This window comes from Fundulus heteroclitus, chromosome 3 (assembly GCF_011125445.2).
Source record: "Fundulus heteroclitus isolate FHET01 chromosome 3, MU-UCD_Fhet_4.1, whole genome shotgun sequence".
NCBI classification, from domain to species: domain Eukaryota; kingdom Metazoa; phylum Chordata; class Actinopteri; order Cyprinodontiformes; family Fundulidae; genus Fundulus; species Fundulus heteroclitus.
In genome coordinates this window covers 21,594,920-21,609,869 of record NC_046363.1, presented here as the reverse complement: position 1 = coordinate 21,609,869, position 14,950 = coordinate 21,594,920, and the positions used below count along the sequence as shown (strand labels likewise).

Genomic DNA, 14,950 nt, shown 5'->3' with positions numbered 1-14,950 from the left:
GCCTAAAGTCGCAGACCGTTGGCTGGACATAGTTTGTGCTTGTCTGCTGGAGAGCAGGATCCATGGCTCCAGCAATTACTTCAAGTTATCTAGGTCTTGAAGCAGACAAGAAGGCCCGGACCATCGCTCTAAAACCACCGTGTTTTGCTACATGTATGACGTTGTGTCAGAAAATAGACGTCATACTTGTATGATGTCTATTTTCTGACACGCCGTGTTAGTTTTGTGTCAGACGTAAAGAGACCCGCATCTTTCAAAAACTTCTTTTGTCTTCTCAGTCCACAAGACACTTTCCCAAAATATTTGCCCAGTCTGCTTGTTATTGTTAAACCATGAATGCTCTGTAGGTCGTCAGGTGTTGTTCTGGATTATTTGGACCTCCTGGTTTAGTGGGATTGAATACAAAAATGTGATTTTGTGACGTAAAAAAAAAAAAAAAAAGTGGCACGTATATTTTCCAAAGGGCATGTGTGGTTTGGCGTCGCCCCCTAAATTAGGTCTGATGAAAGCACAATTCAAAAACTGCATTTTCTATTTACTCAGTTTTTGATTTTAAAATTTGTTTAGTGTTTTGAAACATGTCGGTGTAACAACAGCTAAAACCAGAGGCATAAGGGGAGGAAACTTTTTAACAGCACACCTCTATTTCTATCAGAGGCAGCCAAGAGGCCACGTCACAGTGTGAAAGGTCATAAAGGATTGCTCTAGATTGGAAAAAATAAATCAAAGCTAAAACAAATTTATACACTGTTGCTCATTTCCCACTTTATCTTGCCTCTCAGACAATTAAAGGAATAGAAAATGTGTACATATATGTATAGTTTTCTGTATAGAGTTGTTTCATAATTGTACTTCATCACTGTGTACGTAGATAACACACTTAATTATATTCTTATTCAAGTGAGAACTCAAAGATTGGCTAAAAATGTGAGAAATCAAAAATGAACACCTTTTCATTTCATTTGTTTTTATTGGTTTGCTTGGACAAAATACTCATTTCACAAGTCATTGTAAGAAAATATTTAAAGATTATAGTACACTGTATTAATTCTCATTATCTCAACAGGTCATACTAAAAAAACAACTATATTTAGAAGAAAATACTGATTAATTATGAAGGAAAAAGCTTCATTGTATGAACCGTAAAAGGCTGCTGGCTCCAACAGAGTAGTGAGAATCATTAAAAAGTCATTATTTCATAGAAACAAGCCATAAAATTAACCCGGCTTCATGTTTTAAAGCATCCAGAAGAAAACCCTCGCTGCTCCTCGGATGACGTTCCGGATGATGGTTTGAAGTCTTAAAGGTTGGAGCGCGTGAGCCAAGGAAACTCCTGCAAAAGCATCACCATCCATTAGACTTTCTAGGACGCATCTGCTCCGACAAAGCGAAGGGATTTAGTTTTAACATCCACAGACTCAACTTCATGTCCTATAATCATAAATATCTGTAAAACACCAAACAGGCCAAGGCCACTTCAAACGTGGGGATGTTTTTTCTTCTGCCGTTGGGGCTGGGTACCAGACACACAGACCTCCATGCAACCTTCAGATTTGCCTGCCAAGGGTTGCGTGGATACATTCAACATAAACAAAGAGGGCTGAGCTTTCTAATTACAGGATCCCTGAAATAGAAAGGTCAGCTTAAAGCAAGATGGAGGGATAGCGAGGGGGGAGACAACGGTTCGGCTGTGCACCCCAGGTGCACGGATTAATGCTCAGTGCGGGACGTCGGTCCACAAAGCAGAGGGAGGATGAGACGAGAGACGAGGCGTTTGATGCTCCGCGCTGAACCCTGAGCCGCACCACTCTTTGCCTTTAAACACAGCCGGCCGCGCTGCTGTGAGCGTCAAAGAGGGACCGGCTTTCCTCCTAACTTCCTGCAAAAGCTAATAAAACAGCGCTTTGGAATATTTGCAGCCCCCGGGGGGATGTGGTGAATAGAAACTAGTTTGTTCACCCTTTCGTCCTGACTCCTTAAAAGACAATATGTTGTGCTGTTTGGAAAACGTAACAGTTTCCCACGGATTGGAGAGCGTTTATAGGACTGGATTCACTTATATTCATGTGTTGTAGTTACCAACCCAGGCCACAGGGCGGCGTCCGTTCAAATGTACTCCCCCCTTTCATCTGTAGCTCTAGTGTTTAGCCTTAATCATGTTAAAGATGTTAGTCAAATCGTTACTGCAGACTGAAGGTGCCCCACCTTTAAAGTTGTTTTTATATTCATGGTTATTGCATAATTAATTCCCCTTGAACATCTGTACGATTTTTCAGATTATCATTACAAATATTCCAAGTATTTTCAGTGGGATTTATACCTGATACACAAGAGCAAGGGCATGACTGTGAAATGGAAGAAAAGTTACAGACTATAATTACTGAGGTGCTGCTATACCTGCTGCTTTCTGTCGGACGAAGGGTCGATGAGCACGTTGAGCAGACTCGGCCTCTCCCAGTCCTCCAGGCTGAGCTGCAAGGCGCCGCGCAGCTCCTCCGCAGTCCTGACCAGAAAGCCCCGGCCTCCAAACGCCGTCATTACCTGGTCGTAGCGGGCCTCAGGCAGGAGGGAGACGGGAGGGGCTCTGAAGGAGAGCAAGCTTTCACTATAACACGCCTGATTAAAACGTGCAAACACAGATCAGGCTGTCCACGCTGCACTGAAGCCATTTCCTCATTTACGAAAAACACTCACACAGAGGTCAGGTCGCCCATTTTTGCCATTTCTTTCCACGTGTCGGGGTCCATCCCACTGTAAATGCCGTTATTATTGACCACGATAATGATCACAGGCAGATTGTACCTATTTAAAACAAAGAAAAAAAAGAAAATTAGATTAAATGTAATATCTGCTGGTGTTGGACAAACTAATGCTATATTTAGGGCTGGACTCTATAGAAAAAAAAGCGTATTGATAAAATAGAAAAGTCATATTGATTACTAACTATCAGGAAAATTCAAAGTTCAGCCCTGGCCATTTTATGCGGCTACTTAATAACTTATTTTTAGATACAGAACACACAAACACTGATTTCAACCATTTAGTCAACCAATTTTTTTACCAAAACTGCAAGTTTAAAAAAAAAAAAAAAAAAAAGAACGTGTGCTCTAATGTCTAAAGACTGCAGTATTAACCTACATTATAGGCTAGAATGCAAAAGGAAGGAAAACTCTTCTATTTAACTTTTTATTGACCCTTTTTCTCCCTAATGCACCACGTGTGTATCGATCGATATATATTGTTATTGAATTATCGTCCGGCCCTAATGTGTGTGTGTATGTATATTTAATATGAAAATGGTGTAATGGACCTGCACATGGTCTCCACCTCCATGCCGGAGAAGCCGAAGGCGCTGTCTCCTTCCACGCAGACGACTCTCTGGGGTCTGATATTGGTCCTCTCCACGGCAGCTGCTGCTATAGCGAAGCCAAGGCCGACTCCCATCGTTCCGAAGGTGCCCGCGTCCAACCTTTCACATCGCCACAGTTACTTCACACAGTCTCTTATATTTAGACTTCAGTCAGTCAATTTTATTGGCACCCCTTATAAAACGTGTAAAAAAAATCTTAAGAGTACTGAATCTTTTATGCCAATCTAACAACAAAAAGTAGAAAACTCCATCCTCTAATTTGAGCACTTTTATTCTGTGGGGGGAAAAAAATCCAATGTCCCGTCCGTTTTGCCAAACTGGGCAGGATTTAATCTAGTCCTATAACATTTCCTAATGTGTGAGCAAACAGATCTTTGACCTTTTTTTTCTTTGCAAGATAAATACGGGTCGCTGCGTCACGTCATGTTTAAACCCCAGAGAAACCGGAAGTTGTGGATTTATAATAAGAATCTCTTCGACACTTTTACCAAACTGAAAAAAGCCTCAATAATAATCTTCTTTTTTGTTTAAATGCTTCAGTTTCATTTCTTTTTAGGGATATTTTTAGGGCTACTAGAACTAATAAGTCTGCCACCTCTAATTTTGTTAAGGCCATTATATCTTCTCATGTTTTTCTCCCCACACACAAAAAAAAACGTGTTTAAGTTAAAGTTTCCTATATTTTTTTATATCATTTTCAGTTTGAGATTAAGCTGCTTCAATAAAAGACAAACTTTTTTTACATAGGCTTTTTTCACGTCTTTAACAGAGGTGTTAGGAAACCTGGCCTTTCACTGCAGACGTCCTCCATTCAAATGTCAGCTGTGGTTTGAATTCAAATGATAAATACTGTGAGTAAACTTCTGGGAATGAGGCTAGACGTTTTAACCGATTTTCAGAAATATTTACATCAACAAGGGAGGGATTGTGATCAGTTCTGGCAGTGAGCCATAATAGTTGAGGATTTGTAAAAATAACCGATCAGTCAGTAAACCATTGTATTCCTGTGCCCTCATCTCCTGTGCAGCCCTTTGCGCTTTGACGCTGTTTATTGAGGCTGCCTCACCTGTGCCGGGGCAGGTAGTTATTCAGCATGGTGCGTCCGATGTCCATGGTGTTGGCGCCCTCGCTAACGATGATGCAGTCGCGCGGGAGCAGCTGCGAGATGTGATGAAACACAGGGTAGTAGTTCATGGGCAACGTCTCCTTAAGAGCGAGGGCCTGGAAGGAAAGCAAGAGCTTCAATCAGCAAAACCGGCAAAGGGTTGGAAGCAGGCTGGGCAAAAAATGGACGGGTCAGACCCACCTTTGATATTTTTGCATTGGCAGCAATCTTCTGGCTGAGCGCGCTCCACCACTCCGTGTCAGCGGGATATTTCCAGCCGTGTTTGCGGACGGACACCAGAAGCTGGAGGGAAAACGGCTGAAATGATTTAACCTGTCCACATCTGGAGCCGGTTTTAACCAGCGGATCCCGCGACAGACCTGAGTGACAACGGCGCCGACGTCCCCCAGGAGGGCCACACCCGCTTTCACGTTGTTTCCCATCTCCTCAGCGCACAGGTCGACCTACGAGAAGCGAGCGCTTTGGTTTTATGACGGCACGGCGCCTCCTGCAGCGTTCCTGGCTTTAAACCAGGCATCGGTTGCTTTAGTCGTGCAGATTTACGCACCTGAACGATCTTGACGTGAGGATTGAATCTGGGCGGCAGACCGAAGTGCAGCATCCAGTTTAGCCTGGCTCCCAGCAGGAGAACGACGTCGGCCTGAAGGAGGGCTCTTTGCAACAGAAACAACAGCGTCAACCTCAGACTATTTTTTGCCTGGAAATAAACTCAGATTTCAGAGCTGTAGCAGAATCCCAGCAAAAAAAAAAAAAAAAAAAAAAAACGTTGAGAAACCAGACCTAGAATCTCTTTAAAAAAGGGAATGAACCTGAAGCTTTTATCGCAAACAGTCATATTGGCATCAAGTCTTTTCTAACGCTCTACACCACCTGCTCATTTGGGAGAGATGCCAGAAAGGGGCGTTTCTGTCCTACCATAACGAAAATAAACATTTTATCGGTTGCCAAACTTGCAACTGTGCAACTGGACAATGACATTTTGTATTGGCCATTCCCCAATGTGAGATCAACAAAGCAGCCTATCTTATCTTATCTCTTACGTTTACTATATTTATTAAGTCCTTAGCTGGACGTGTGAGCTTTCTTAGCAGGGGGTCAAGCTCGCGATTTTCCACAAACACTCTAGGTGGGTGCTGTGGAACAAGGAGATGAAGAGGTGGACAGGAACCCCATCATGGAGTATCTGTCATGCTGTGGGGGCTGACAACAACTTATGTAGCTGCAGCCACTATGAGCCGTAGGTCTTTCAGCTCTAAATGTAAAGCTTCAGTTGGTAATCCTGTTCAGAAACACTTTTCGGTATACTGGCTGAAGTGGTCCTTCCTTCCTGGCAGCAGTCAATACATTATGTATTGAGAAAAAGGAGCTTTAAAAATGTGATCACTGTGAAAGCTTCAGGGCTGTAAAAACTCTGACCAATCCTGTCATCCGGTCCAAATGCAATAATAATAATAATCAGATGCCTTCATGTCTCGTCCCACGCACCCGTCTGTCCCTTAAGTTCCAGGATATTGCCTCATCTATTGGTCATCCCACAATCAATTGCTTTGACGCACTCAAATAACACCAATGTGTGTTGTACGTTCCTTGTTAGTTTGCCTTGATGGCTGCGCACTTCCTGTGTTTATGTATCTTGTTAGCTCAGCGGTTAGCTTCAGTGTTAGCCGTTCATTGTAGCTCAGCTGCTCTCACCGTAGACTTTGAACATGGCTGAGAGTCACAAGAAGCGAACCGCGTACAAGTTTATGAGAATAAGAGATAGGCCTGAGTAGAAAGACCAGAGTGGAAGTGGGAAATTATTTTTCACGCGATCCCCCTGAGGAGCAGAAGAGCAGGTAAAGCGGTTTTGCGCATGCACAGTAATTCAAAAAGAGTCTTGGCCATTTCTGGAAACTTACATTTCCAGAAAAATCACAAACTCTACCTTTAAAAAGGCGCTAGATCCACTGAGAGGTCAAGCTCGCGATTTTCCACAAACACTCTAGGTGGGTGCAGGAATGCAGATTATCAAAAGGCCCACATTATGATCCACAGACGAAAAGGCAAAAATAAAATACAGGAATCTTCATTTCTCAAATTGTTTTGTGTCCATCTTTGATTTACATTGGCGGATATGTATCGTTACAGCCAAAGGTATGTAAGCCTTGTGAGCATTTTCACTTTATTCTTTATTCTGAGTTTCCTTTCTTTTTTTTAGGATGTCCAGCTGAGACTGCAATAAGGATTTCTTGGCAAGCGAGGAGATGATTTTCTTTTTAGATGTTTTGTTAAAGTTTATGGATCATGACCAAAACGTGCAGATGTAAAGATAAACTAAAATCTATTGTTTTTCTCACACTTAGCTGTTAACGCACAGACAGAGCATATTCCCAAATGAAACGGCTGAAAGCAGCCGGCTGACCTGGAGCGGGCGGCGGCCACACAGTTGGGGTGATCGTCAGGCAGGACTCCTTTCCCCATAGGCGTGGGGAGGAACGGCAGCCCGGTCTCCTCCACGAACTCCCGCAGTGCTGCCTCCGCTCTGCCGTAAGCTGCTCCTGTTGCAGAACACAAACATTAATTAATGTGTGTATGGCTGTAAGGCTGACCCTCGTGTTACTCTGTGTGTTCCTGATCTGACGGAGATGGCAGACCATGGATGATTTTGTAAAACAGACAGAGGTTTGAATACTATATGACATTTTCCCAGCTTACACTGCAAAAAATGGATCTAAAAATAAGCAAAATGTTCTTAAACATAGTGTTTTTGTCCTTGATTTGAGCAGGTAAATAAGATAATCTGCCAATGGAATGAGTATTTAGACCCCTAAATTAAGATAATTAGACATCCTGCACTTGAAATAAGATGGAGATGAGTTGTTCCTATTTTAAGTGCAAAAATCTTATTCTATTGGCAGATCATCTTATTTACCTGCTTAAATCAAGGACAGATACACTAATTTTAAGAAAATGTTACTTATTTTTAGGTCCGTGTTTGCAGTGTAAAAGCTTATGTTTTAGTAAAATGGCCCAATGGTGATATTTTGATGTTTTTTTTTATCCAACATTTTGATAGTCTGTTTTTTAAGAAATTCTAAAGGTTTTTAGTGTCGTTTTATTTGCCTGTGACCAGGTTGTAAGACCGTAGGGGATGTTCATGTACCATACTGTTCATGTACCATACTGTACATGAACATTTAGCTGCCTGGAGTGACAAGTGTGATCTTATGAAACGGAAATTTGCAATACTGAATGTAACTCTATTGCACACCTTTTTCTATCTGGGATTTAAAAGTTAGTTTAGAGTCTATTAGGATGCCTAGGTATTTGAATTCTGACACAACTTTTAGTTTTCCTCCTGTCACATAAATATTTTCCACATGATTTGCACTGTTGGAGTCATAGTGTAAATAAGCCCCTACTGGCGGTGATTTAACTCAAAAAGCTGAAACAAAGACAGGTTTTCTTTATGTTACCCTTTCCAATGATGGCTAAAGGTGTCTTGGCTGCTTTTAGGACAGCGACGGCCTGTTCAACGGCAGCACTGGCCGCCAAACTCACAGGCGGGGGTGGACAGCAGGACACGTCACTGCAGAAGAGAGCCATTTAATCTTATTCTTTTACACTTTACACGAGCTGCCGCTTGAAATAAATAGAACGCAAAAGAATGGCAACCAACCTGACTTTGTCCCGCTCTACTTTGGCATTAACCATGTCCCCTGCGATGTCAACGTAGACAGCACCGGGGCGCCCATATATGCTGGTGCGGACTGCCTGTGGGCGAGCAAAGACGATGAAATGTCATTAACTTCTAAGAAACTCATGGATACATGAAAACTGATTTTTATTTTTTAATGTAATCGCCTTCTCTATGACTGAGGGGATTGCTTCCAGGCTGCTAGGCCTGGCAGAAAACTTGCTGTACAGGCGGCACGCCTCCACCTAGGAACAAATAAAAAGAGAGTCAGCGCTGTGGCTGGAGTCAGAGAACGGTCCTCCAGAAGACGTGCAAACCTGAGGGAACTCCTGGAAGGCCCCCGCCGTTTCCTGGTTCCGATCCGAGGAGCCTCCGATCACAATCACCGGCCTGCGTGGAGTCAACATTTCCTTTACAGCACAGTGCAAAACCGTCCATATCATTTTTTCACATTTCACATTACAACCTCAAGATCCGGTGCAATGGTTCATCTTTCACTTACTGATCCAGGTCTGTAGGGGTGTGGCCCTACCAGCTTTGCCCATTCTTCTAAACAAAATAGCCCAGGCTCAGTCAGACTGAATATAGGGAGTCTGTGGGCAGCAGTTTTCAAGCCCTGTCCCAGTTGTCCAGGTTTCATGAAGGCCTGTATTTTACCTGAGCCCTTCTAGTCAACAATGTGCTTTAAAGGCAATAAACGGTGAACCACCAACCCAGAGTCAGGAGTTACCATATTTAGATCTCTCCTGGTTTCGGTTTCCCGCTCAATAAAAGCGTCCCCCACAATATGATGCTGCCACCACCATGCTTCACCGTGGGGTAGTGAGGTCAGAGTAAAACTACACTCATCGTTTTCTTCCGCACAAACTGCCCTATGGATGTAGCCAAAAGAAAAGAAAAAAAAACAACAACAACAAAAAGACTCATTTAACTAAACGCCATGGTTTGCATGTCTCCTCCGTGTTTCACATTGGGGGGTGTTTTCTTTCTTTCACAGGGTGATGTGTAGTGTTCATTTTTTTAACCACACATAGTCATGTGGGACAATAAACTCAACCTGGGTGTCATCTGACCACATCACAATGCACCAGGCTTGATGTGTCCCTGCTCGGCATGCGACAAACTGCAGTTTTTATTGTTTTCTTTCAATAACGGCTGTCTTAAGGTGCCTCTTCCTTGATCTTTATGATTCTGTTTTTTCAAGGCAAGGCAAGGCAAGGCAAATTTATTTGTACAGCACATTTCATTACAAGGACAATGCAACGTGCTTTACATGATTAAAACATAGGAAAATAAAACAGAATAAAAGCAAGTTGGAATAAAATCTGCAAAGAAATTAAAACATGGGAAAATTGAAACTAAAAGCAAATATATAAAAAAAAAAAAAAAAAACAGTTGGACTACAAAGTTGAACTAATGATGTTTCAGTCATGTCATGCTTTCGGGCCCATACTTTTCAGCATGAAATCAAAATTTCCACCCCGGGGAAATTATTGGCCTTTGACCCATTAAACGAACTTCTCTGCTTCCAGACCCTTGTTTTTTTTTTCCACCGATGTCCTCCAACAAACATTAAATGAGCTATATTTGTTTATTTAAATGACAATAATTGTTAGGACTCTTGGTTTAAAAGGGGAACAAATGCATATGCACGTTGCACTTCTCAGAGTTTTTACTTGCAAAAACAATTAAACTATGCGATCATAAAAAAACAAAAAAACAGTTCTGGGGGTATGAATGAAAGCAATAGGAGTGCACCTGCAGGAGAAAAGTTTATTATAGTGTAGTACCAGCAGTTGATGTTGGCGTTGGCCATCCCACCCAGAGCATGGATGAGTCCGGGTCCAGAGACCACCAGGCATGCTCCCGGTCTGGGTCCAGAGAGCAACAGGAAGACAGATACATGTTAGTAACAAAAGCAGCGCCGCAGCTGCGCACATTGTCGCCGTTCAGCGAGCCAAGGTCTTTTACCTCCCCGTAATGTATCCAACCGCGGACGCAGCGTAGCACGCCTGTTGTTGTTGGGCGACAGAACAAGCTGTGAGATCTAAAAGTTACACTGTAATGGTTCAGTCACAGATTATGCTGCTGCTGCTGCTTACCGCCTGCTCGTTACGCATTCCCACGTATTTGATGCCAGCAGCCTGAGCAGCCATGGCCACTTCAATGACAGGTACGCCGACTATCCCAAACATGAACTCCACTTTCTGCGGTGGGGGGACAAGCAGCTCGAAGTGAAATCAGTGACAGAAATGTCTTAAAAACTAGGAAGGTTCTGCAACTCTTGACTAGTTTTGCTGAGTTAAAGCCACATGGTGTAGTCGTCCGTTCTCACCTGGGTCTTCAGAGACTCGGCGATGAGCTGAGCGCCTGTCACTTCCTCCATGACTCCTGGAGGACCGAGCAGCACGCAGAGGTCTATCAAGTTGGATACTTCTCATCAAACTGCTGTCACTTCTTTCTTTGCCTCTGGGCAGTGGGGCACCATAGCCACGCCTCTTTTCTTTCCGCTTCCGGATAGCTGACCAATCAGCGGCGAGTCCCCTTCTGACCTCCTCCAAGGGGCTGCGGGATGGGAATTCCGGATGTTTTTTTGAGATCCGCACTATTTGGCTCAACTCTAAATCCAGAATCAACTTGGAACTACTTTAGCTTAAAGACAAAGCAAACCAGGCGTTTGATTACAGCTCATAATTGACGATTTAAAATCCTCCAAAAGTTATAATTTCTTTGTTGCCAGGGTATGCGTGAACTTATATAAAAATAAGGGAAGTGGTGGCCTAGTGGTTAGAGCACAGAGCTTTGGTCCCAGAGGTTCTGAGTTCAACTCCCACAAGCTGCCACTCTGGGTCCCTGAGCAAGACCCTTAACCCTGAATTGCTCCCCAGGTGCCACACAATGGCAGCCCACTGCTCCCCAAGGGGATGGGTTAAGATGCAGAAGTGAATTTTTCCATTGTGAGATCAATAAAGTTAAATTATTATTAATAAATACAATAAATAAAAAAGAAAACTGACCCCTCCTTTCCAATTTAGCCTGAGCTGAAACACTACTAAGGATGCTGAATGAGATTTAGATAACTTCTTATTGTTGTGAATCAAAACTGGGAACTTGAGTCAAATTTTGTCTGGGCCCCACATCCTGGGCTGCCTCTGGCGCAACGTTCTCCCTCAACAACTGGTTCTGATATCAGCTCACATTGAATATTTCATGACCACAAAATAATTCAAATTCAGCCATTTAAAAGCCTGATCTGTGATTATTTACTGATTTTCAAAAGCTCAACTGCTGTGACACATCTGAAAGTCCACCTTATGATGCAATAAAAGCAAATATTTATAGGCAATCCCGGAATGAAAGACCAATGCTCCTTATTAAATAACTCATTTATTACTCATAAAATATACAGCAATCTCAGTACTGAAATAACTCATTGGAATTTTGAATTCACAGTCATAATTTCTATATACATGCTAGTTTCATTCCTCTGCAAGAAAAAAATCAAGGACAAGAAACAAAAATCCTTCCCATTCTATTGATTCTAGCAAATGTACATATTTCCAGTTAAAATATTTTTCAGTGAACAAAGTATAAGTGTGTGGGTTCTTTTTTTTTTTTTCTTCCTTTAAGATTAAGCAAGCAAAACTAATATTAGAGGGTGGGGGGTGGGGAAGGTCACTCAGAAGAAAATCAAATGCTTTCCAAAATGCTGTCATTGGTTTACAGTGTTTCTCGTTGCAAAGCAGAGTCACAGACGCCTCAGTGCCAGATCAGTGGTTTTTACTCACCTAAAGCACACTTTCACAGCTGCCTTCACAAACCCAGGTTACTCCCCCCAGCCCTCCCCTCAGTGACTAATGAAGGCACAAAACGAACAAACAAAAAGCAACCAAAAGTGTACAAATAATTTATTGTTTGAATTCTAAACTGGGATGAACAGGTCAATGTACAAAGGAAAAGGTCGAGCAACCCCCACACTGACCTGCCGCTTGTACCAAAAGTCTTAAATGTACTCCGGTCAGTGTGTCGGATTCCTAAAGGATGAGGACTGTGAGACATTAAAATGGGCATATTAAAACTTCGATGTGGTGACATAAACCATCCCCTCCGTATGACTTAGAAACCCGGGAAATCCTTCTGGCGGATGTAGTGTGCAGATACCGATGGATGGAAACTTCTCTCTTTACGCTTGCTAACCGATAAACCGCCTGAAAGCTCGTTTTGTTGTAGTCGTAGTCGTTCACGCAGTTAAAACAGAGTTAAAATTCATCCGCGTCTTTTGGTCCCTGTTGGTTTATCTCCCCCCCCCTTTTTTTTTTTTAATCAGCGCGTTATTGCCTTAAAACAGCTGCCGTCTGGCCGACCAGTTCAGTTTTTAGCACTTGAGAAGTCAACGACGGTTGAAGCAGTGGTTACTGAGCTCCGGCATCAGCCAAAAGGACACCTTGTGCTGGAGAAGGTTGGGATGAGCATGGGCCAGCCTGTTGCACCTCCTCCCCCTCCTTTGCTCTCTGGCGGAGACTCTTAAGGCTCCTGTAGGGGGGGCTCGCGTCTTCATAAGCCCTCCCAAGCTTGCGGTGGGTGATTGTTCTTTTTTTGTTGTTGTTGTTTTTTTTTTTAAGACACAGTGTATGTGTTTGTGCATTTAGCGCGATTCCTCCGCCGCCCGTCCTCAGTACGTCTCTGAGTCCGAGTCGTTGAGCTCCTCGTCTTTGTAGAAGCCGTCGTGGTGGCTGATGTTGTTGAAGCTGCAGTAGGTGTGCTCGGCTCGCAGCGCCGGCAGGCTGTCGAAGGTGGCGCTCTTGGAGGGGCTGGCGGTGTAGTGGTTGACGCCGCTGAAAGGGACGGCGGGCGCCGGGGCGCAGGGGGACACAGGCATCATGGTGGCCAGGATGAGAGCCAGGCAGTCGGCGACGTCTTTGTTGGGGGCGCAAGCCAAGGCGGGCGTGTAGCCTGTAAAAGCAACGAGGCGTATGTTAAACGTTTACTCCTTAAACGCGGTAATTCATCTATACGTTAAAAAAGAATTACCACCAATATGTTCCAGCAAACATACACTTTACAAGTTTTGCTGATTATTTTTTTTTAATCAAAACTAGAAAAGATCATTCAATTCAATTTCAATTTTATTTATATAGCGCCAATTCATGAAACATGTCATCTCGAGGCACTTTACAAATTCAGAATCAATCAGATTATACAGATTGGTCAAAAATTTCCTATATAAGGAAACCAGTTGATTGCATCAAAGTCCCAACAAGCAGCATTCACTCCTGGGGAAGCGTAGAGCCACAGGGAGAGTCATCTGCATTGTACATGGCTTTGCTGCAATCCCTCACACTGAGCAAGCATGAAGCGACAGTGGGAAGAAAAACTCCCCATTAACAGGAAGGAAAACCTCCAGCAGAACCGGGCTCAGTATGAACGGTCATCTGCCTCGACCAACTGGGGGTTAGGGCTGGGCGATAAATTGATTTAATCGATTAATTCAAGTTTACATTTTTTTTTAAGAATAAATTTTTGGAAAATCGGGATTTTATTTTTCCAAATTAATCATTAGGCTTCCGTGAAGAGATCAGCACGCAATGCTGAATATATGTTTAGGAAAATATATTGTCAAAATAGTGTAAAAGGAAAGCTTTTTTTTTTACCGTAATGCGAGGCATTTTAATTTACTCATTTACTTATTTTCTTAACCTTAGTTACACAAGTGATGTGAAGCCTGCTCTTAAAAGCAAGTTTTTAAATTAATTTTTTATGAAAAGAAAAGGAGGAAAAAAGAAATCGATTAATCGGATTTGGTAAAGTAAAATCGGAGATTTTATTTTTAAACCATATCGCCCAGCCCTACTGGGGGTTACAGATCATGAACTACCAGACTCATTTCTATTAAACTAAAGCTTAAAATGAACAGTTAGAACAGCATCAATAGCAATGATAAATATTTTTAATGAACTGATTAAAGATCAGCCTCTGATGGGGGCAGGTGTGAAAGCAGTCGGAACATCTGGAGGACCGGTTCCTCTCACACCGCCTTCAGAGGTGCCCGTTTTAAAACGGCAGTCTGAGAAAATGGTTTAAAGGGGAGATCATCTGTATTATTTTCCGCTGAAGACAAGTTTTAAAAAGAGACACATTGTGGGAAATCTACTTAATGGAAAAAAACAGGCCAGACGCTAAATCAAGAGTTAGGGCCAATTTCATGCAGCTGACTCGCTGCACTGCAAAAACAGAACCACAAATAAGTCAGATTTTCTTGAACTTAGTGTATTTGTCCTTGATTTGAGCAGATAAATAAGATGATCTGCCAATGGAATGAGTATTTTGACCCCTAAAATAAGATAATTATATATATTGCACTTGAAGTAAGATGATGGAGATGAGCTGTTCCTATTGTAAGTGCAGAAATCTTATTCCATTGGCAGATCATCTTATTTGCATGCTCAAATCAAGGACAAATACATACATTTTAAGAAAATTCAACTTATTTTTAGTTTCATTTTTGCAGTGTGGGAGCCCAGTTTGTTTCCAGGTTCCCCCTAAACGCATTGCTCACTGATACTGAAGCTACCTGATGTAGAAGAACCAGCTGAATCATTGGGTTTTCCTGCATGTGAAGCAGCCAGATACTTTTATCTGAATCAACACAAACGTGCGTAAATGCCAGGTCAGCCCAGAACCCTGCTGTTAGGAAACCTGTCCTGAATCCCCCTTCTGCTTCGTTTGCTTTCTACAACCGACCTGCTTGCCGACAACCTTGTTCCAGTTCTCTGTGTTG

At 42.7% G+C, this 14,950-nt stretch overlaps 2 protein-coding genes across 4 annotated transcripts in view; both read right to left on the bottom strand.

Moving 5' to 3' along the window:
- Window positions 1-1,094: 1,094 nt before the first annotated feature.
- hacl1 (2-hydroxyacyl-CoA lyase 1) lies at window positions 1,095-10,657 on the bottom strand. The gene is made up of 17 exons (XM_012862686.3): window positions 10,508-10,657; window positions 10,275-10,379; window positions 10,144-10,184; window positions 9,963-10,043; window positions 8,490-8,562; window positions 8,340-8,417; window positions 8,155-8,249; window positions 7,952-8,064; window positions 6,898-7,033; window positions 5,044-5,149; window positions 4,856-4,939; window positions 4,677-4,778; window positions 4,437-4,591; window positions 3,311-3,469; window positions 2,695-2,802; window positions 2,398-2,584; window positions 1,095-1,333 (listed from the first exon to the last, which is right to left on the bottom strand). Exons 1-17 carry the CDS (start codon window positions 10,556-10,558, stop codon window positions 1,301-1,303), a joined length of 1,707 nt encoding a protein of 568 aa, XP_012718140.2. The 5' UTR covers window positions 10,559-10,657; the 3' UTR covers window positions 1,095-1,300.
- An 883-nt stretch (window positions 10,658-11,540) lies between these two features.
- Window positions 11,541-14,950, bottom strand: part of ankrd28b (ankyrin repeat domain 28b) — a 45,235-nt gene continuing 41,825 nt past the window's right edge. For 2 of the 3 annotated variants that reach the window (XM_036132740.1, XM_012862634.3), the window contains one exon: window positions 12,845-13,125. In XM_036132740.1, coding sequence (XP_035988633.1) covers window positions 12,845-13,125 — 281 coding nt within the window. Of the gene's footprint in view, window positions 13,126-14,950 lie in introns of all 3 variants that reach the window. The other variant, XM_012862633.3, reaches the window with a different exon arrangement.

Excerpts from the sequence above, each read along its gene's own strand:
- hacl1 (XM_012862686.3), bottom strand. The coding sequence starts at position 10,558 with ATGGAGGAAGTGACAGGCGCTCAGCTCATCGCCGAGTCTCTGAAGACC. Across the intron at positions 5,150-6,897 it reads GTGGCCGCCGCCCGCTCCAG|AGCCCTCCTTCAGGCCGACG; the intron begins GTCAGCCGGCTG and ends TCTGTTGCAAAG. Across the intron at positions 4,940-5,043 it reads CTCACGTCAAGATCGTTCAG|GTCGACCTGTGCGCTGAGGA; the intron begins GTGCGTAAATCT and ends CGCTTCTCGTAG.